The sequence below is a fragment of the Lepisosteus oculatus genome, chromosome 3 (assembly GCF_040954835.1).
Source record: "Lepisosteus oculatus isolate fLepOcu1 chromosome 3, fLepOcu1.hap2, whole genome shotgun sequence".
Taxonomy (NCBI): Eukaryota; Metazoa; Chordata; class Actinopteri; order Semionotiformes; family Lepisosteidae; genus Lepisosteus; species Lepisosteus oculatus.
Window position 1 is genome coordinate 1,372,281 of NC_090698.1, and position 15,678 is coordinate 1,387,958.

General features: G+C 51.3%; 3 protein-coding genes across 4 annotated transcripts; 1 reads left to right on the top strand and 2 right to left on the bottom strand.

Annotated features, from left to right (window-relative positions):
- Position 1: 1 nt before the first annotated feature.
- Positions 2–5,094, bottom strand: polr2i (RNA polymerase II subunit I). The gene is made up of 6 exons (XM_006627615.3): positions 4,924–5,094; positions 3,904–3,958; positions 3,654–3,727; positions 3,386–3,460; positions 1,724–1,775; positions 2–1,194 (listed from the first exon to the last, which is right to left on the bottom strand). The coding sequence occupies exons 1-6, from the start codon at positions 4,983–4,985 to the stop codon at positions 1,132–1,134; spliced, it is 381 nt and encodes a 126-aa protein (XP_006627678.1). The 5' UTR covers positions 4,986–5,094; the 3' UTR covers positions 2–1,131.
- A 1,205-nt stretch (positions 5,095–6,299) lies between these two features.
- Positions 6,300–12,417, bottom strand: LOC102687742 (sphingolipid delta(4)-desaturase/C4-monooxygenase DES2-like). 2 transcript variants are annotated; one of them, XM_006627616.3, is made up of 3 exons: positions 12,095–12,417; positions 8,482–9,224; positions 6,300–7,498 (listed from the first exon to the last, which is right to left on the bottom strand). In XM_006627616.3, the coding sequence occupies exons 1-3, from the start codon at positions 12,174–12,176 to the stop codon at positions 7,355–7,357; spliced, it is 969 nt and encodes a 322-aa protein (XP_006627679.2). In that variant the 5' UTR covers positions 12,177–12,417; the 3' UTR covers positions 6,300–7,354. The 2 variants fall into 2 exon arrangements, with proteins under 2 accessions (XP_006627679.2, XP_015196392.2); XM_015340906.2 differs by lacking the exon at positions 12,095–12,417 and adding an exon at positions 11,570–11,731.
- An 88-nt stretch (positions 12,418–12,505) lies between these two features.
- LOC102685505 (homeodomain-interacting protein kinase 4) lies at positions 12,506–15,473 on the top strand. Its single transcript, XM_015340950.2, has 3 exons — positions 12,506–13,219; positions 13,823–14,750; positions 15,089–15,473. The coding sequence occupies exons 1-3, from the start codon at positions 12,582–12,584 to the stop codon at positions 15,230–15,232; spliced, it is 1,710 nt and encodes a 569-aa protein (XP_015196436.2). The 5' UTR covers positions 12,506–12,581; the 3' UTR covers positions 15,233–15,473.
- Positions 15,474–15,678: the final 205 nt, after the last annotated feature.

Below are 15,678 nucleotides of genomic sequence, written 5' to 3' on the forward strand. Positions count from 1 at the left end.
ATTAGCCTTTGAGTGTTTTTATTTTGCCAATACAAAAATAAATCAATAGTAATACTAACAATATATATAAAACCTAAAAGATAGCACAGTTGGATTTTCTGCAGGAAGTGTGCAGATGGTCTCACCTGCCTTTTCTCTCTGACCTCTCTCGTTTCTGGATACTTGCTCTGCGGCGCGTTTCCTGGCTACACTGCTCAATATCCTCTCCAGTTCTCTGGCGCCGACTCAGAAAGCGCACTTGCAGCTATCTGTTATTTATTTCAAAATGGCTTGGGGACGGTGGAAATACAATCAAAACTGAATCAAAAGAGTCAGATGTCTCTTAATACAGCGTCCACAATCTGAAGCCTCGACTGGCCTCTGACCTGCCTTCCTCCTATAACCATACATGCACAATAAAATACTAAACAATAGCATGGGACCAACAGTAAGGAAATGTAACTTATTCTTAGCATATAAATCAAATTAGGAAGATGACATACAAAAACGCCAATTGAACAGCCAATGTGACCTTTTTGCTTGACTTTGCCTTTATATTTTCTCTATTTCCACCTGCAAGTAATGAAGCTGCAGAAAAGCTTCTGTCAGCAACAAAGTGACATCAAGTGTGTGTTATTATACCAATTTAAATGCTCTCGTAAACTAAAACACTGCGATTGGCTACCTTGTAAAATTGAAGTGCATGCATTTGAGATATTACATTATGGCTCTCATTTTTTAATTCCTAACTGGCTAACCCTAATGCCGTTTCTGAACTTCAATCACTAATGTAACAGAAAGCCTATACATTTTCATTGGCAGTAGTTTAAAGTATATTAACTATACTATTGTTAAATTTTGGCATTACATTGAGAATATCTTTCAGCTATTGCTATCAGTCAAAACGATCATTTGACTGACACACCTAACAAGAATCTCAGACTTCACCAGGACTTCCTCCTCTGCAAAGCTAACAGTGAATACGAGAGTCATGAGGGCGGAAGAGCAGAGGTCACCCATCAGGGACATGTGTGAAACAGTAAAGTACTGGGAGAAAAGGCAGCTGGGCCACGCACACAGAACACACCGCTACACCAGAGGGCATCGCTGTGATTCTACCCAGTGCTCCGTCAGGCCTTCGGCTTCTGCCCCTCACTCTGTCCAGCGGTGACCACAGTGAGGCGCCGTGCACACGTAATACAGCCTCATGGCATCCTGAAATAACAAGCACAGCCAAGCAGTGGTGGTCATTTAATAGGCAAGAACTTACGACTACCAACTACGTTGTTGGAGCAGACACCAGGGTCAAGCGGTCAAGGCTGGGAGGGATATGGTGTATAAGGTCTATCCATGGTGTATATATGGTACAGGAGAGCTTTTTCCAGTATAAGCAGTATAAGTTTTTTTGCTTATACTTCATCTGGCAGTTCTGGAATGTATTCCCCATGAATAAGGACAAGGTGCAAGGTGAAAAATAAAACTAGAATACACACAAAATAACTCTACATAGATATATACATCCAGAAATTTACAGAGTGCATATCCCCAGGGTATCCTGACAATACCGCATGTTCTGAAACTCTCCAACACAACTCCCTGTCAGTGTTGCCTGGGCTGGCGTCTCAGGGCCAAGCAGCCCGAACTCTGCCGGCCATGTCAGGCAACACGATGCAGGGCTTTCATCACTTTGAACACACGCACACAAGCAGATCGGTGCTAGATGTGACGGCTCTGACCACAGTACCTCAGCTTTCATACTGTGCGACTGGAAGAACACTGCCTCCTTATGGCCACACCTGAAAGAAAAAGATGAGAATGCAACATGAATTTGGCAGTGCTCTGCCCTAACGTTTTAGAATGAAAGACTAATTCTCAGAGAACCTTAAATTTGAGAACCGCCGTAGCAAATAAGAGTTAAAAATACTATTCTGATTGTTACGTAACAAAAGCGGGGATTAGAATTAAAACAGAAGAGTGACCATTACCCCACAAACTCATGAAAAGGCAAATACAGAAGACAAAAGGGACACGTATTTTAGCAAGTTCAAGCACATAGTGTTGCTGTGTCAGCATGCATAAGCTGCCGAGGAACAGGTACAGATTTATTCATGCTGAAAGAAAAAGGAAACAGACACCTGAAGAAGGCTCCACACCCAAAATATCTTTTTTCTTTTCAGCATGGAATAGCTTATTTCAATATCTTATTTTCTTGGTGATGAAACCTCAGTATCAAAATCAACAGTGTAGTTAATCTACAGTACTGCTTTGCTGCAGCTGTGCACTGTTTAACTGCAAAGAAACGAGGAATAAAAAAGCTTAACGTGGTCATAGTGCATTGTTTTTAAAATGGAAATGACTACATATTGGTTTATTTTATGCTCTTGTTTTTACAAAAGGGTGAGATGAGATGAGAAAGCGCTGTGAAGCACAGGGATACAGAGAACTCTGCAGTACTAACAGGTGCAGAACAGGAAGCACAGTACCCAGGAGCAGCTACATGTGGGCCCTGGTCCTGAGACACCCACCCAGCTCTTTACTGAACTGACTCCTGGAAAAGTTGACATATCTCAGCTGGAACCTTTACCAAGGTTTTTTTAACTCAAGCATGTTCGAGATCATGAGGGTTCTTCCGAAATTAAACAGTTAAAAGCCCATTTTTATTTCCATATTCAGGTCTTGCTTCTTTAAAGAGGCCAAAAAAACCCGCAGACAGTCCCACCTGGACCAGGACTGGATACCCCTGCTCTAATGTGTCAGTACGTTTTCAACTTCCAAGATTTTACCCTACTTGTGGGGAATCTTTCTCCAGTTAAGTTGAAGATTACAATTAATGCATGAGGTATACCAGAATCAACACTATGATGTACAATTGCGTTAACCCGCAACATCTCTTATGAAGATGTCTGGTAGTTATCTGGGATGTTATATGAACATCTCTGAGCAGTGAATCAACAGTTTGCTGCCCACCTGCAGCCCTGCTGCACTAGGTTAAGACTCCAGCAAATCAAATCTGAACAGAAATTGCTGCCTTCCCGATTTCCCTCTTGATCAGAATAAAGAAAGCATTGTGACATTGTGGACGTTTTAGGTCTGAAAGTAATTTATTTTAAAAGTTCATTCATTAGATGACAAAATAATAAGAGATACTGTATTACACTTCCCCTAGGCAAAGATTATAATGAAACTAACACAGCAGTCAGTTTATACAAAACAACGTCCTTGAAATACTCAGGTGTCTTGATACTGTAATGGCTGCACTCTTATAAATGTGAGTGTACAGCTAGAAGAAACCCACCATGTGACACTAAAGCAAGAAGGAAGCTGTATGTGATCCTGAAGTGATGGGCAGTACTGAGAATGAACCAGCAGGACAGGACAGACAGAGAGGAGAATTTCAAGGACTCACTTTGGACAGGGGTGGTCTTCTGTCCTGGGCAGCGTGGGGTCCTGGGACACATCTGCGATGATCTGGGTCAGTTCACTGGAATGCAACAAGAGACAGGTTACTCCAGGGTTACTAAAGTTTTAGATGTAGAAAAGGAGAATTTTTTTCACACAAAAGGTTATGGGACACCCGATCCCAGTACTGTCTACTCTGACCTCAGAAGCCAATGAGGAGCAGTCCTGGGCAGCCACTGAGGACAGAGGTGGGAGACGTGTGTGGTTACACTTACTCAACCTCGTGGGTGATCTTGTTGACGTAGATGCAGCTGTTGTCTGCCTCCTGCTGGTAGTCACAGTTCCTGCACTGAGAGAGAGAAGGACAAGAGTCACTAGATGTACAGGCACCAGCACACACAAGCATTCACTGCTTACACTGGCACACAACGAGAACTATGCCGTCTTCAGGCACACATCCACACAATGAGCCATAAGACACCACACAGTCACTCTGATTCCAAGACTGAATGGATCTGTACTTACCGCATACAACAATATTCTATTCTCTTTGTCTTCTTTAGGATACAGCATGTTGTTACTGAAAACAAAAAATATTTATTAAAGAAGGAAGCTATACTCTTTATTTTATTAACCAAGTGAAAAGAAACAGGCGTAATCACTAGGCAACACTAAACTTTTGTGGACTTGTTTTAGCAGAAAATAAAAACCTACATCAAAAAGCAAGCTGTCGTATAAGTAACAGAATGTGGATTGTTAAAATCCACTACACAACTTCAGTGATACAGCTTCATAATAACCTAAATAAAGTCTCTGCAATAAACATTATGACTATAATCATGGCAGGGGTCTCCAGCCCCACGCCTAGAGAGATCTAGTCCATTAGCTCACCCTAAATTGTTGGGTTTTTTTAAAGATTAGAAACACTTCCAAGTCATTTAAATTGCCTGGTCCTTTTGATGATGGAAGGGTGTCCCGATTTCTGTCCCAAATGATTTCTAAATTACTGAGCTTAATCTTAACAAGTCACCTGTTTAGGTGATCAAGGTTCAATTATTCCAGGTCTTTAGAAACTGATGACTCGGGGGCTACTTATAAAAGCTGCTGAACAGCGTCTCTCCAGGAGCAGGGCTTCAGCGTCGGGTGCCAAGCGATCTCCACTGCCGGTCCTGGAGAGTGCTGTCCAGGAAGAAGGTCCGGAGACACGGCCGCCCTCCTGGCCAGCAGTGAGATCTCTGCTGTAAACTGTACTGCAGCCTTGGGCTACAACGGAGCTACACAGCTGCTTCGATCACACACATAAATAGATCAGATAGATAAGACTTTATTGATCCCGAAGGGAAATAAATCGCTTCTTCTAAAACATCCAAATTCAGAGTCAGATTATTTCAGCATCTGGTACTCATGTTACAAGCCGTCTAGCAAAACCTCTAAATCCTGAACTAAATATATTAACCCACGGAAACAAACCCGTATTAACCGTGTACCCACGGTGGGTAACTAACTTAACCCCCCGTTCATCACACTCTCTGGGGAATAACGTACCATTCCTGACAGAACCTTATTCCCACGAAGCCGGGTTCGTATGTGCCTCCCTCCAAGTCCATCGTCGCCTTCGTGAAATTAAATAACGAAGTTTTAAAAAAACAAAAAAACAAAACAACAACACCTAAACCAGCGCCTGACCCCTCCGGACCAGCGGAAGCCACCTCAACGCGCAGGCGCTCAAGAGCTGAAAGCGCCGCGCTCGCAGCCTTGCGACGCCTCGTCACTCACTGCAGCGCCACCCGGCGGCGGAGGACCGCATAACAGCCCCCGAGCTGCAGGGGCGTTTGTGCTGCACATGTGTATTTATTTTATTTTATTTATTTATTTCTTTATTAGCCCTATACAATTTCTTGCATTAGGAATTCGTCTTTTCACATACCCCAGCTTTTCTCCAGGGAGACACAGACACACAGACAGGGAGAGAAGCTTGGGGTCAGAGCGCAGGGTCAGCCATTGTACGGCGCCCCTGGAGCAGTTGGGGTTAAGGGCCTTGCTCAGGGGCCCAACAGAGTAGGATTCCTCTGCCGGCCGCGGGATTTGAACCGGCAACCTTCCAGTCACAGGCGCAGATGTGTATTTGTTCCCGCTGTATGACGGGCAAAGGTGACTTTACACCATTTTATTTTCTTATTCCGCGACACTACGTGTGTGATTAGGATCCGCCACACTTCCACAATTGTTGAATAGCTACTTCAGTGAACAGAAGCGAAGGAGTTCAGGTGGGGAGCTGCGTCAGCACGCGTAGGCTGCAAAGGAACAATAGGTTTATTCCATGCTGAAAAGAGAAAAAAAGAAAACTCAACGTTTCGGCCGTGGAGCCTTGTTCAGGTGTGAGGTTTCTTGTCCCTTCAGAAGCCGGAAGAACCGTCCTGGATTCCCCCTGTTCTCCCCCTCCCTCTGGTCAGCGTTATAGGAGCAGAAAGGCACGAACCTCCAGAGTCAGAGTTTCTTCCCACAAGCTGTCCGATTAGTGAACTCTACCCCTGCCACTGGATCACACTGAGGGTTTGTTTTCTAAGATGTGTGTTATTTAACTTCTTGTTGCTGCTGCTGCTGTTCTGTGTTTGTTTCGGGCGATTCCTTTAATATCTTTGTATCGGAGCACACACGCAAATAAGCATTTAATTGCACTTGTACACTTGACAAATAAACTGAACTGAACTAAAAAGCTTTCGTAGCCAGGCAGGCGTGAGTCTGGGTAAGTGACGTTGACCCGCGCGACTTGCTCAGCTGGGAGGCGGGCGAGGCGTCGAGACGTGAGGACAGTGAGGAACAGTGAGGACAGTGAGGAACAGAGGCAGTTCTGAGACCGCGACGCCCTTCAGGAAGACGCGTGAAACAGCTCAAGCAAAGGACTACGACACAAAACAGCATCTCAGTACAATACCATTTCATTTATTAATAGTTTCAATACATTCACCGGGTGCCTTTCACAAAATATTCCTTTTCAAAAATATAATTTAATAACACAACCGCTCTTTATTTCGATGCTTACAGAACACGAAAGTTCCGAAACACGCAGAATAAAGTTCCCGCACTGCGGCCGCTCTGGCTCCGAACTCAAACATTCAGCCAACAGATTCCTAAGTGCACTGCTTTGTGGAAAAACTGCAATTTGAAGTAATAATCAAAATTCACATCAGGCCAACCTGTTTTTCTAGGGACTCATGAAGACCAGAACCCACAACACACCTGCATCAGAGGTGACACCCTCCCACAGAGCGACAACATTTACCTAGCTCCTGCAGTACCTTCAAACACCACAGGGTGGCGCATGTAGGCTAACAGTAATGGGGGACTACAGTCTTCACTGCTCTAACGCGATGCACCAGACTCCCACGATTTGGAAGCATCACTCCTACTAATTGCCTGCAGCTCTCACTGAATCCTGTCTGGTAGTTGATCTTCACACGTCTTCCACACGCTGGACACGCTCATGTCAAAATACCTGACGTGTCAGACTCGAGGTTCCAGGACAACGCAGGCTCACCTTGATCAAATGGCAGTTTAAGAGCAGGACGAGGCAAAGATTCCCTGGCCTCTAACACAGCCACTAATGTGCTTTTCTTCTTTGAAGAGGTCAGACTAAGTAAAAGCACCTGTCTCACACTCCTCACCCTCTCCCTTCGCATTTGTTCAACAAGCAACGTTTGTTAGGTTTTGCTTGACGCCCTGAGCTCTTGGGGGAATTGTTCCTGTGAAGATCTAACTGCAAATCTGCCGGGTGAACACAGTTTAAACATCAGACCAAACCAGAAGAGAGTAATGGAAGGGGTGACAGGGCCCCTCCTGGCCCAGGGTCATGTTCTGCAGCCGGAGCTCCAGATTCAGATGGCTGTGCAGTACGGGTTTCACTTCCTGGGTCGCCTTCCTGCAGAGAGTCGGGGTGCGGGAGGATTCTGGGGCGGGGTGGGGGGTGGGGCAGGGTCTAGTCCTCTTTGACCAATCGGCACTCGCGCTTGATCCTAGAGAAGGGCCCCAGCTGGTCACAGAAGACGAAGTCCCAGAGCACGCGGATCCAGGAGTCGTGCTGGGGGAGGTGGTCGTAAAACTCAGGAGCCATCTTCTTCACCTGGAACAGAAAGCACAGGAGACGCCTTCAGAACTACCGGGATTTACCCCTGGGCATTCCAGGATCACCTTAATGCCAGCCTTGTAATAGAGGGCAACAGAAGCGCCTTCAAAACACCAGGACACCTGACAGAACGGAGGGAGAAAGAGGGGTGTGAGCAGCTTTCATTTATTCCTTTAAACATGGTTCCAAGGAATCTCTCTGCTTGTCTAGTCTGTCAAACCCGTCAAACCAGAACAGAAAAAGAGCACAGGAGCCAGGGAGGCACAGCTGGAAGATCCAAGGCTCTCCGGAGAATTCCCTGTGAAATACAGCGGCACGGTCCGCAGAAACCAGCACCGCTCTGTCTGCATATCCAACAGGAGATGCTAGAATCCCTCGCTCCGGACGACTCCCTGCAAGAACCTCACAGCGGGTAGCTTGGAGCTGGGCCATAGAGGTTAAGGCTGAGCAGTTGTGCTTAAATACTGTAGAACGTTTTTATTGTGCTCCGGTAGCTTTGCTACCTTACGGTGCCAAGTGAGCCAACGAGAAGGTTTGGACCTTTGCTTAAAGGCGAAGAAGAACAACTTTCCCCGGTGACCAGCTCTGCTACAGCCATGCGTCGGCCCCTTTTCCTGAGCTCCACACTGCATCCTGCCAGAGCAGCAGGCGCTCAGGGAGGTGGTAAGCAGGCCAGCGGGAAGAGAGAGGATCATGTGCCGATCACGTTACACAACAGCAGTGACTCGGCTCCTCATGAACCACATAATTAGGCCGGTGAGTCACGGGCTCAGCCCACGCCCACGTCTGGGCCGACGCTTCTCGACCGGACTGCGGGAGAGAACCGACCGGACAAACCGGACAAACCACCTGCACCTCGCTCTCCGGGCGCAGCGCGCCGGCCTCTCCCTTTCTCTGCAGAGGCTGGCTGCCGTTAACTCTGTCCTCCCCCTCCCTCTGCGCCCACCGCACTGACCCGGGGGGCAGCGGCCAGGGCTCACCTGAGGCAGCCGGCAGCCGGGGATGCTGGGGAAGTCGTGGTGCTCCATGTGGTAGCCCACGTTGAAGGTGAGCCAGTTGAGGGGGCCGTAGTAGGAGTAGGTCTCGTGGCCCTTCAGGTACATGTAGTGCTCGGCGATGAAGTGGCCGGAGATGGGGTGCAGCCCCAGGCACAGGAGGGAGCCGGCCACCATGTAGACCACCGGCTTCATCCCCCACAGCTGGTAGAGGGCCAGGTCGTAGGCCAGCTGCACCAGGCCGTTGAGCAGCTCCAGCTGGGACACAGGTTTGGGGTTGACGCAGAGCGGGCGCAGGGCGTAGAAGAAGGGCTGCAGCACGAGCCAGACGACTTTGCGCAGCGGGGTGCTGAAGAGCCGGGCCTCCAGCTCGGTGGGGATGTCCACGTCCAGCCTGTCGCCCCCCAGGTAGCGGTGGTGGTCGATGTGGTACTTCTTGAAGCTGACCGAGTAGGGCAGCCCGATGGGCAGGTTGGCGAACATCCCGAACAGCCGGTTCCACCGGGCCTCCTTGTTGCCGAAGGCGGCGTTGTGCGAGATGTCGTGGATGGCCAGCGTCAGCGAGTGGTTGACGCAGCCTCCGAAGGCGTAGGCCCAGAAGAACAGCCACTTCCAGGACAGGTCCCGCACCAGGTAGCAGGCCAGGAGCTGGGTCAGAACCATGGCAGTCACGATCCACTTCAGGTAGGGGTCCGGGCCCATCAGGGACTTGATCTCCGGGTGCTTTGCTGGACAGGGAAAAGAGAAAGGGGAGAAGGAACTGTTAAAGACTTCATCTTGGAGCGAAGAAGCCGGGTTAACGTGGTCCAGGAGAAACACCACAGCAAGCTCTGAAGGGGGCTGACGACACGGAACAGCTCCTTTTCAACTAACACAGAGGGAAAGAGCTCAGAACAAGGGAGTGAGCGTCCACCGTCTTCAAGAAAACACTTCACAAGAACAGAAGCATGTTTACAAACGAGATGGATCCATTGAGTCTGTTTTGGGGTCAGTATTTAGTTCATCTGAGGATCTCCTCCAGACCTTTCCTGAAGGAAGCCAGGGTACCGGCTTAAACCACACGATGAGCACAGGAACAGGATGGGCAGCCTGTTCCATGCTCCCACAACCCTTTGTGTGAAGAAGCGCCTCCTCTTCTTGGTTTTAAATGAAGCTGCATATCATTACCATTCACGTTCTCTGGTTCGTGTTTCACTGTTCAGTCTGAAAAAATCCCGGAGTTGACTTTTTTTTTAACACTTATAATCTTCTCTGTTCAAAAGTAAAAAGGTTCAGGTCATTCAGCCTGATCAATCAATTCTTCGGGGCTCAGAAGGTACCTGCTTGCTCTTCCCTGAACTAATTCAAGAGCAACAGGATTGTTTCAATAATGTGGTGACCAAAACTACATCAACTTCGAAAAGAGACCTTACTAGTGCAGTATGCAATTTTAACATCACAGCTGCTTGCTCTTTGGTTACCCTGGGCAGGAGCAGCTGTGAACTGAGAGGTGCTTCCCCTCTCGGCCCCAAGCTCGGAGCGCCGGTCCGCGGGTCCGCAGGTCCAGGGGCAGCTTCCCCTGGAGTCTTGTGTGAGAGGAGAACAGCTGACGCCATTTCGCCAACAGCTGCAGCAAACCTTCAGGACACGATGAGGCCCTCTCTTGAAGGATCACAGGGAATCAACAATATTTAGGAATCTCTTAAAATCTCTCTTACAAAGAGAGAGCAAGAGGTGAGACAGTGAAATGGGTAACCAGCAGGCTCTCTCACATCACCTTTTATCATTTAAAAAACCAGAGACTTCGGCAGGAAGGAGAGTAAATACCAAGTAAGTTCAGGTGGGCAGCTGCGTCAGCGTGCGCAGGCTGCCAAGGAACGAGTGAGGGTTTATTCCTGCTGAAGAGGGAAGAAAAGAACAACGTTTCGGCTATGAAGCCTTTTTCAGTTTGTCCTCTACAGCCGAAACGTTGTTTCTTTTCTTCTCTCTTCAACATCAAAGACCGAATGCTGACTAAACAAGCAGCACAGGGGCGCTGAACCCGCCTTAGCTAAACCAGCGTTAAGAGGTAAAGTTTATACTCAACACAGCGGGTGTGTTAACCTCCGCCACGCTGGGAAAACCCAAGATGACCGACGCAGTCGCCCGACACAGGTGATGGAAGCTGTTACTGCAGTTGTTTACTTACAGAGCGGATTTGGGTTCTGGCAACAGATTTAGTGTCTGTGACTGGACAGGTGTTCAGTCCTGGTCCAGGAGGGCCGGTCCAGGTTTCCATTCTATCTCAGCTCTTAACAAACACAATCAACTCATTATTGTCTCACACAAACCAATTTAACAAGGTGCTGGTGTTTTAAGGAGACACTGTCCCCATCCTCAGGACCAGGTTTGGACATGATTCTAAGTTGTTTTGTTCTGCCAGGGGTAACCAGACCTATTTTAAAAGACACATGAGGCCTACAGGACAGCCTGACCGAGATGACAGACACCGCTCTGAGCTCGTCAGAGTCTCAGGGTACTTGTGCTCAAAGTGCTCAGGGATAGAGGGTGGCATCGTCCCTTAACAAATCATACAAGTAACAAACACTCTTGAATGTACAGTAGGTGTGACATCTTCCCAGAATGGCATTGTGTTTCACATGCTACCAGCGCGAAACTGGGCCACGACCCAATAAATGAACAGCTGTTATCTTCATGCTTTCCGGAGCTTATTAATACTAAGACAGGTGGGGAAAAAAAAGGATGAAAGCAAGTCGAATAAAAACGCTACAGCTCCAAGCCGGAACTGCGCTCTACGCAGGGCGGACGGTCACTGTGTCGGTTATCAAACTCCACATTCCAGAGCTACGACGAAGCGCGGAATGTCTCCGTCTCAGATCCGCCATCAAGGCGGCTGAAAACCGGCTCTGCCGGCCAGGGCGCAGACCTGTTCCTCCACTCCCGCAGTGCGTGACAGCGCCTCCCTGACATATCTTTTCCAGAAATAATGGGCGCCCGCGAGCAAGGGGACATTCCAGGTCTACAAGCCGAGCTGTCGCGTTTCACAACTCGGCACCGGCGTGTACTGTCCGCCCACCACAAACACAAAACCCACCCGCCGTGGATTCGCCCGTCTCTAGTCTAGTGGGATGTCAAGTTATCCGTGACTCCCTGACAAGCGCTCTCTGGTTCACTGGAAATCCTGGTTTATAGAAACTCCTGGAGTAAAACTTCCCCCCAAACTCAAACTTTTTGAAAGAAACTGAACAGTGTCCACAGACGGCGTGAGCTGCCGCACACGGCACCCGCATTCCGCACGTTTTCACGACAGAAAGCCGGGTGGTAACACGATTGTTAAATTATTTCCATGGATTTCGTTGACTTTAATTAAAAAGCCGTCTCCAGCGCGCGTTACGCGATTGAAGGCAGGTCGGTACGCTCTCCGGGCGCAGTTCAGATTCTACGAAAGCAGCGCGTCGGTTCCAGCTGAGCAACTGTTTTGCAACTTTAAATTAAAACGCCGCACCGCGCTCTGTCCTCACACGCTTGTATTCACCGTCCATTTTGCCCGGCGACCCCCCTCGCCCTGCGCTTTCACCCCTCTGCCCCCTGATGCCAGGTCACGAAGCTGCCGGCTCACCCAGAATCTCTCTCCTCCTGGTGGAGTGCGGCTGCTCCGTGTACACCCACTCGAAGTCCTCCCGCGTGGTCGTGTTCCCCATCTTCGTCTAGTCGCGAGAGGATCGCGGTGCTCTGCGGCTGAAACGGGCTCCCCACGCCGCCGCGCGCCTGGGTGCACGCCCCCCTGACACAGGTGCGGCGAACACGCCTCTCGTTCAGCTGGGGGGGGGGGTTATTCTGGTACATCTGTGGCGCATGAGAACCAAGGTTTCATCCTATCGCCGGTTTATTAAATTACGGGATTTGCGTCTTAATTTTTTTTTTGGCAGACTGATGTCGCCGGTATCCCTTATGCTGGCCTGCAGACTTCAGCGCCCCATCCGCCAGGCGGAAACCTTCCACCTTGGACACACAATAAAGGTGCCGTGTGATGTCGTCATGCACGAGCCTATTTGCGTTGATAAGATCGGAACGAGTTCGTCAGCGGTGTCGGTTCCGAGCTGGAAATGCCGCAGCGGCCCGCGGGCCATTGTTGCGCTCCGGCGTTCCAGAACACCGGGGCGTCCCGGGCGGCAGGGAAACCGCAGGCCGCGCGGGAGGAGAGAGACATGTCGGTCCTGCGCTCCGAGACGGAGGTGTACGAGCTGGTGGAGACTCTGGGGAGGGGCACGTTCGGAGAAGTGGCCAAGTACTGGCGCAGAAGCACGGGGGAGATGGTGGCGATCAAGAGCCTGCGGGCGGATGCCCAGCGCAGCCGGGTGATCGCCAACGAGCTGAAGCTGCTGGCCGCGCTGTCGCGGGCGCGGCTGGACCGCTGCCCCATCGTGCTCTTCCACGAGGCCTTCCGGGACGCGCGGCAGCACTACCTGGTGTTCGAGCTGCTGGAGCAGAACCTCTTCCAGCTGCTGCGGGAGCGGGGCTTCCGGCCGCTGGCCGCGCGGCACATCCGCGCCGTGGCCCGCCAGCTGCTGGGGGCGCTGGCCCGCCTCAAGGAGCTCTCCGTCATCCACACCGACCTCAAGCCCGAGAACGTCATGCTGGTGGACCACAGCCGCTGGCCCTTCCGGGTCAAGCTCATCGACTTCGGCTCCGCCAGCATCTTCAGCGAAGTGCGCTTCGTCAGGGAGCCCTACATCCAGTCCAGGTGTGCGGCTGACCCCCGACCCCTCCTCTTGCTTCTCTGTCCTGTCCTCGGGGTTCACCGGCACCGCAGGGCTCCACAACACGCGCTGGACACTGGACACCGGACACGACCGCAGACAAGTTTCTTATAGAGGAAACAAGCCCCCGAGAGCTGTGGAAAAGCAGTAATGACTCCAGGATGAGGACCTTCCCTCCCTGAAGTATTATCCACATTGAAAAAGGGCGATAAATCATCATAATGTTTATTAGTGAATTATTGGTGTTTATTAGCAATATGCACGTGTGAATATCAATACTTAAGGGTTAAGGCATGTACCTGTTGCAGGACCCATTGTTTTGGTTTTATATTTGATAATTTACAATTAAAATGAGACGCACCTGCACTGTTTTTCATACCCTATGCCTTCCTTGAGAGAAACCGCAGGTGGAGGTATAACTTACAGATGACCGCAGGTAGAAGGACTGGAGGACAGGACAACCCTGTAGGTCCACCTGCTGGAACACTAGTGAGGAGGAGGGGTGCTTTACAGATTCTTCCTCCAAGTTCCTGTAAGGCACGAACATCTCCCAGATCACTCACTCCCTCCTCTTCAACCCCCTGAAGGTTTTACAGATCTCCGGAAGTTCTCCTGGGGCTGCCGTTCTGCGAGAAGGTGGACATGTGGTCACTGGGCTGCGTGACGGCCGAGCTGCTGCTGGGCTGGCCGCTGTACCCGGGAGACAGCGAGTTGGAGCAGGTGCGCCTCATCTGCCGGACGCAGGGCCTGCCCGGGGCCCACCTGCTGGACAGGGCCAGCAAGGCCCACCTCTTCTTCCAGAGGGGCAGGAGCTGCAGGGGGGCCGTGCAGTGGCAGCTCAAGCCCGACCCCCAGGGGCCCCCCGCGCAGAGCAGGCCCCCGCTGGCCTCGCTGGACCAGCTGGCCAGCGTGCACCCCCCCGAGGAGGCCCCCGAGTTCCTGCCCGAGGACGTGGCGGCGGAGGCGAGTGACCGCAGGAGCCTGGTGGAGCTGCTGAAGAGGATGCTGACGCTGGACTCGCACCAGCGGATCAACCCCCGCGCGGCTCTGCGCCACCCCTTCGTCAGCCTGCGGCACCTGCAGGCCGGCCCGCGGCCCACGCGCTACCAGCGGCTGTCCCTGCTGGCCTTCCGCGAGGCCGCGCTGCCCGCCGGGGGGGAGGAGCAGGCGCCCCCCATCGACCAGATGGACAGCCTCCGGATCAGCCGGACAGGAGAGGAGGAGGAGGCGGCGGCGGTGGACGCGGACATGGGGACCGGGGGGACAGGTGGTGGGCTCCTGGCGCCTCTCCCTGGCAGCGCGAGCGCAGATCGCCTTGGAGACGCGGCCGCCGGCGCCCCGCTCCAGCCCCAGGGCGGGGGGCACTCCGGGAGCGGGGGCTGCCCGTGCCGGCCCGTGCGCAGCGAGCCGATGGCGGCGGGGGGGCCGCGGCCCGAGGAGGGGGACTCCCGCGGCGATCTCGGCGGACAGGAGGAGGGAGAGGCGAGGGGGCTCTGCGAGGACCCCGATGCCGAGGTAAGCTCCGCCCGGGCCGACGGCCTTTCCCGAGCCCCGACCTGAATCCCCTCCACAGGAGAGCTGCCGCCCTGTAGGCATGTTACACACCATCGGGGCTTTGCTGCAAATAATTTCCCCCCTTAGAAAAGAGAGGAGGTCTTTGTCCTGGGAGCCACATGCGGCTCTAAACAAATCTCATTGCTTCCACTGGACAGTAATACTGCCACCACTGAGAGCAACAACACTGCTGCATCAATCAGAAGTGTTGCAAGAGTGTAGCAAACGAACGCCGCTGCTCCATGAATGACCATGACAATGTTGCTCCTGCTCACACCCCCAGTTCTCCTTTCCTGCAGCGGGGAGCCCAGCTTCACTGCGGCGAGAGGGGAGAGCTGCCCCGCTATGCTGCCGCTGACTGGGATCACAAGTTCCAATCCGCCCTCAGGATGTACAGCAGCTTCGGCCCGCACAGGCTTTTCCCCCTGGAGAGCCACCAATAAGGATCCTGGCGCCGGAGCAGGAGAGGAGCCCAGAGAGGGACTAAGGGCAGGAGCAGCCCTGCCTCCATCATGCTCACTCATGGACTGCAGCAGACTGCTCACAATAAAGGAAAGGTCTCACTTGCTCATCTCAGCCCTACGAGCACCAGCCCAGCTGCTCAGTGTCCCAGTACTGACCAGTCAAACATTTATTTTGTGTCTGGATGGCTTATGGCATAATAAACAGGTCTGCTTTCAGAAACACCGGTTCACATTTTTTTTCAAATGAAAAACTGACGAAATGCCTGCTAGCATGTGGATTTTTTCTAGATCTACCGGTGGGGCTGTTAATTACAACATCTTTCGGCAGGAAAAAGAGACACAAGGGCTTGAAGGAACAGCAGAGCAGCAGAGCGATGAAGGGAAGATACAGATAATTTTATAATTCAGGTAGTTAAATAATCAAA

What these genes read in the sequence shown, in the direction of transcription:
- LOC102685505 (XM_015340950.2), top strand. Translation starts at nt 12,582, where the DNA reads ATGCCGCAGCGGCCCGCGGGCCATTGTTGCGCTCCGGCGTTCCAGAAC. An exon ending in GAGCCCTACATCCAGTCCAG is followed by an intron (nt 13,220 to 13,822) that starts GTGTGCGGCTGA and finishes AACCCCCTGAAG; the next exon opens with GTTTTACAGATCTCCGGAAG. An exon ending in GCGAGGACCCCGATGCCGAG is followed by an intron (nt 14,751 to 15,088) that starts GTAAGCTCCGCC and finishes CCTTTCCTGCAG; the next exon opens with CGGGGAGCCCAGCTTCACTG.
- LOC102687742 (XM_006627616.3), bottom strand. Translation starts at nt 12,176, where the DNA reads ATGGGGAACACGACCACGCGGGAGGACTTCGAGTGGGTGTACACGGAG. An exon ending in CAGGAGGAGAGAGATTCTGG is followed by an intron (nt 9,225 to 12,094) that starts GTGAGCCGGCAG and finishes TTCCCTGTCCAG; the next exon opens with CAAAGCACCCGGAGATCAAG. An exon ending in CCGGCTGCCGGCTGCCTCAG is followed by an intron (nt 7,499 to 8,481) that starts GTGAGCCCTGGC and finishes TTTCTGTTCCAG; the next exon opens with GTGAAGAAGATGGCTCCTGA.
- polr2i (XM_006627615.3), bottom strand. Translation starts at nt 4,985, where the DNA reads ATGGACTTGGAGGGAGGCACATACGAACCCGGCTTCGTGGGAATAAGG. An exon ending in ATAGAATATTGTTGTATGCG is followed by an intron (nt 3,728 to 3,903) that starts GTAAGTACAGAT and finishes TCTCTCTCTCAG; the next exon opens with TGCAGGAACTGTGACTACCA. An exon ending in CGCACAGTATGAAAGCTGAG is followed by an intron (nt 1,195 to 1,723) that starts GTACTGTGGTCA and finishes TTGTTATTTCAG; the next exon opens with GATGCCATGAGGCTGTATTA.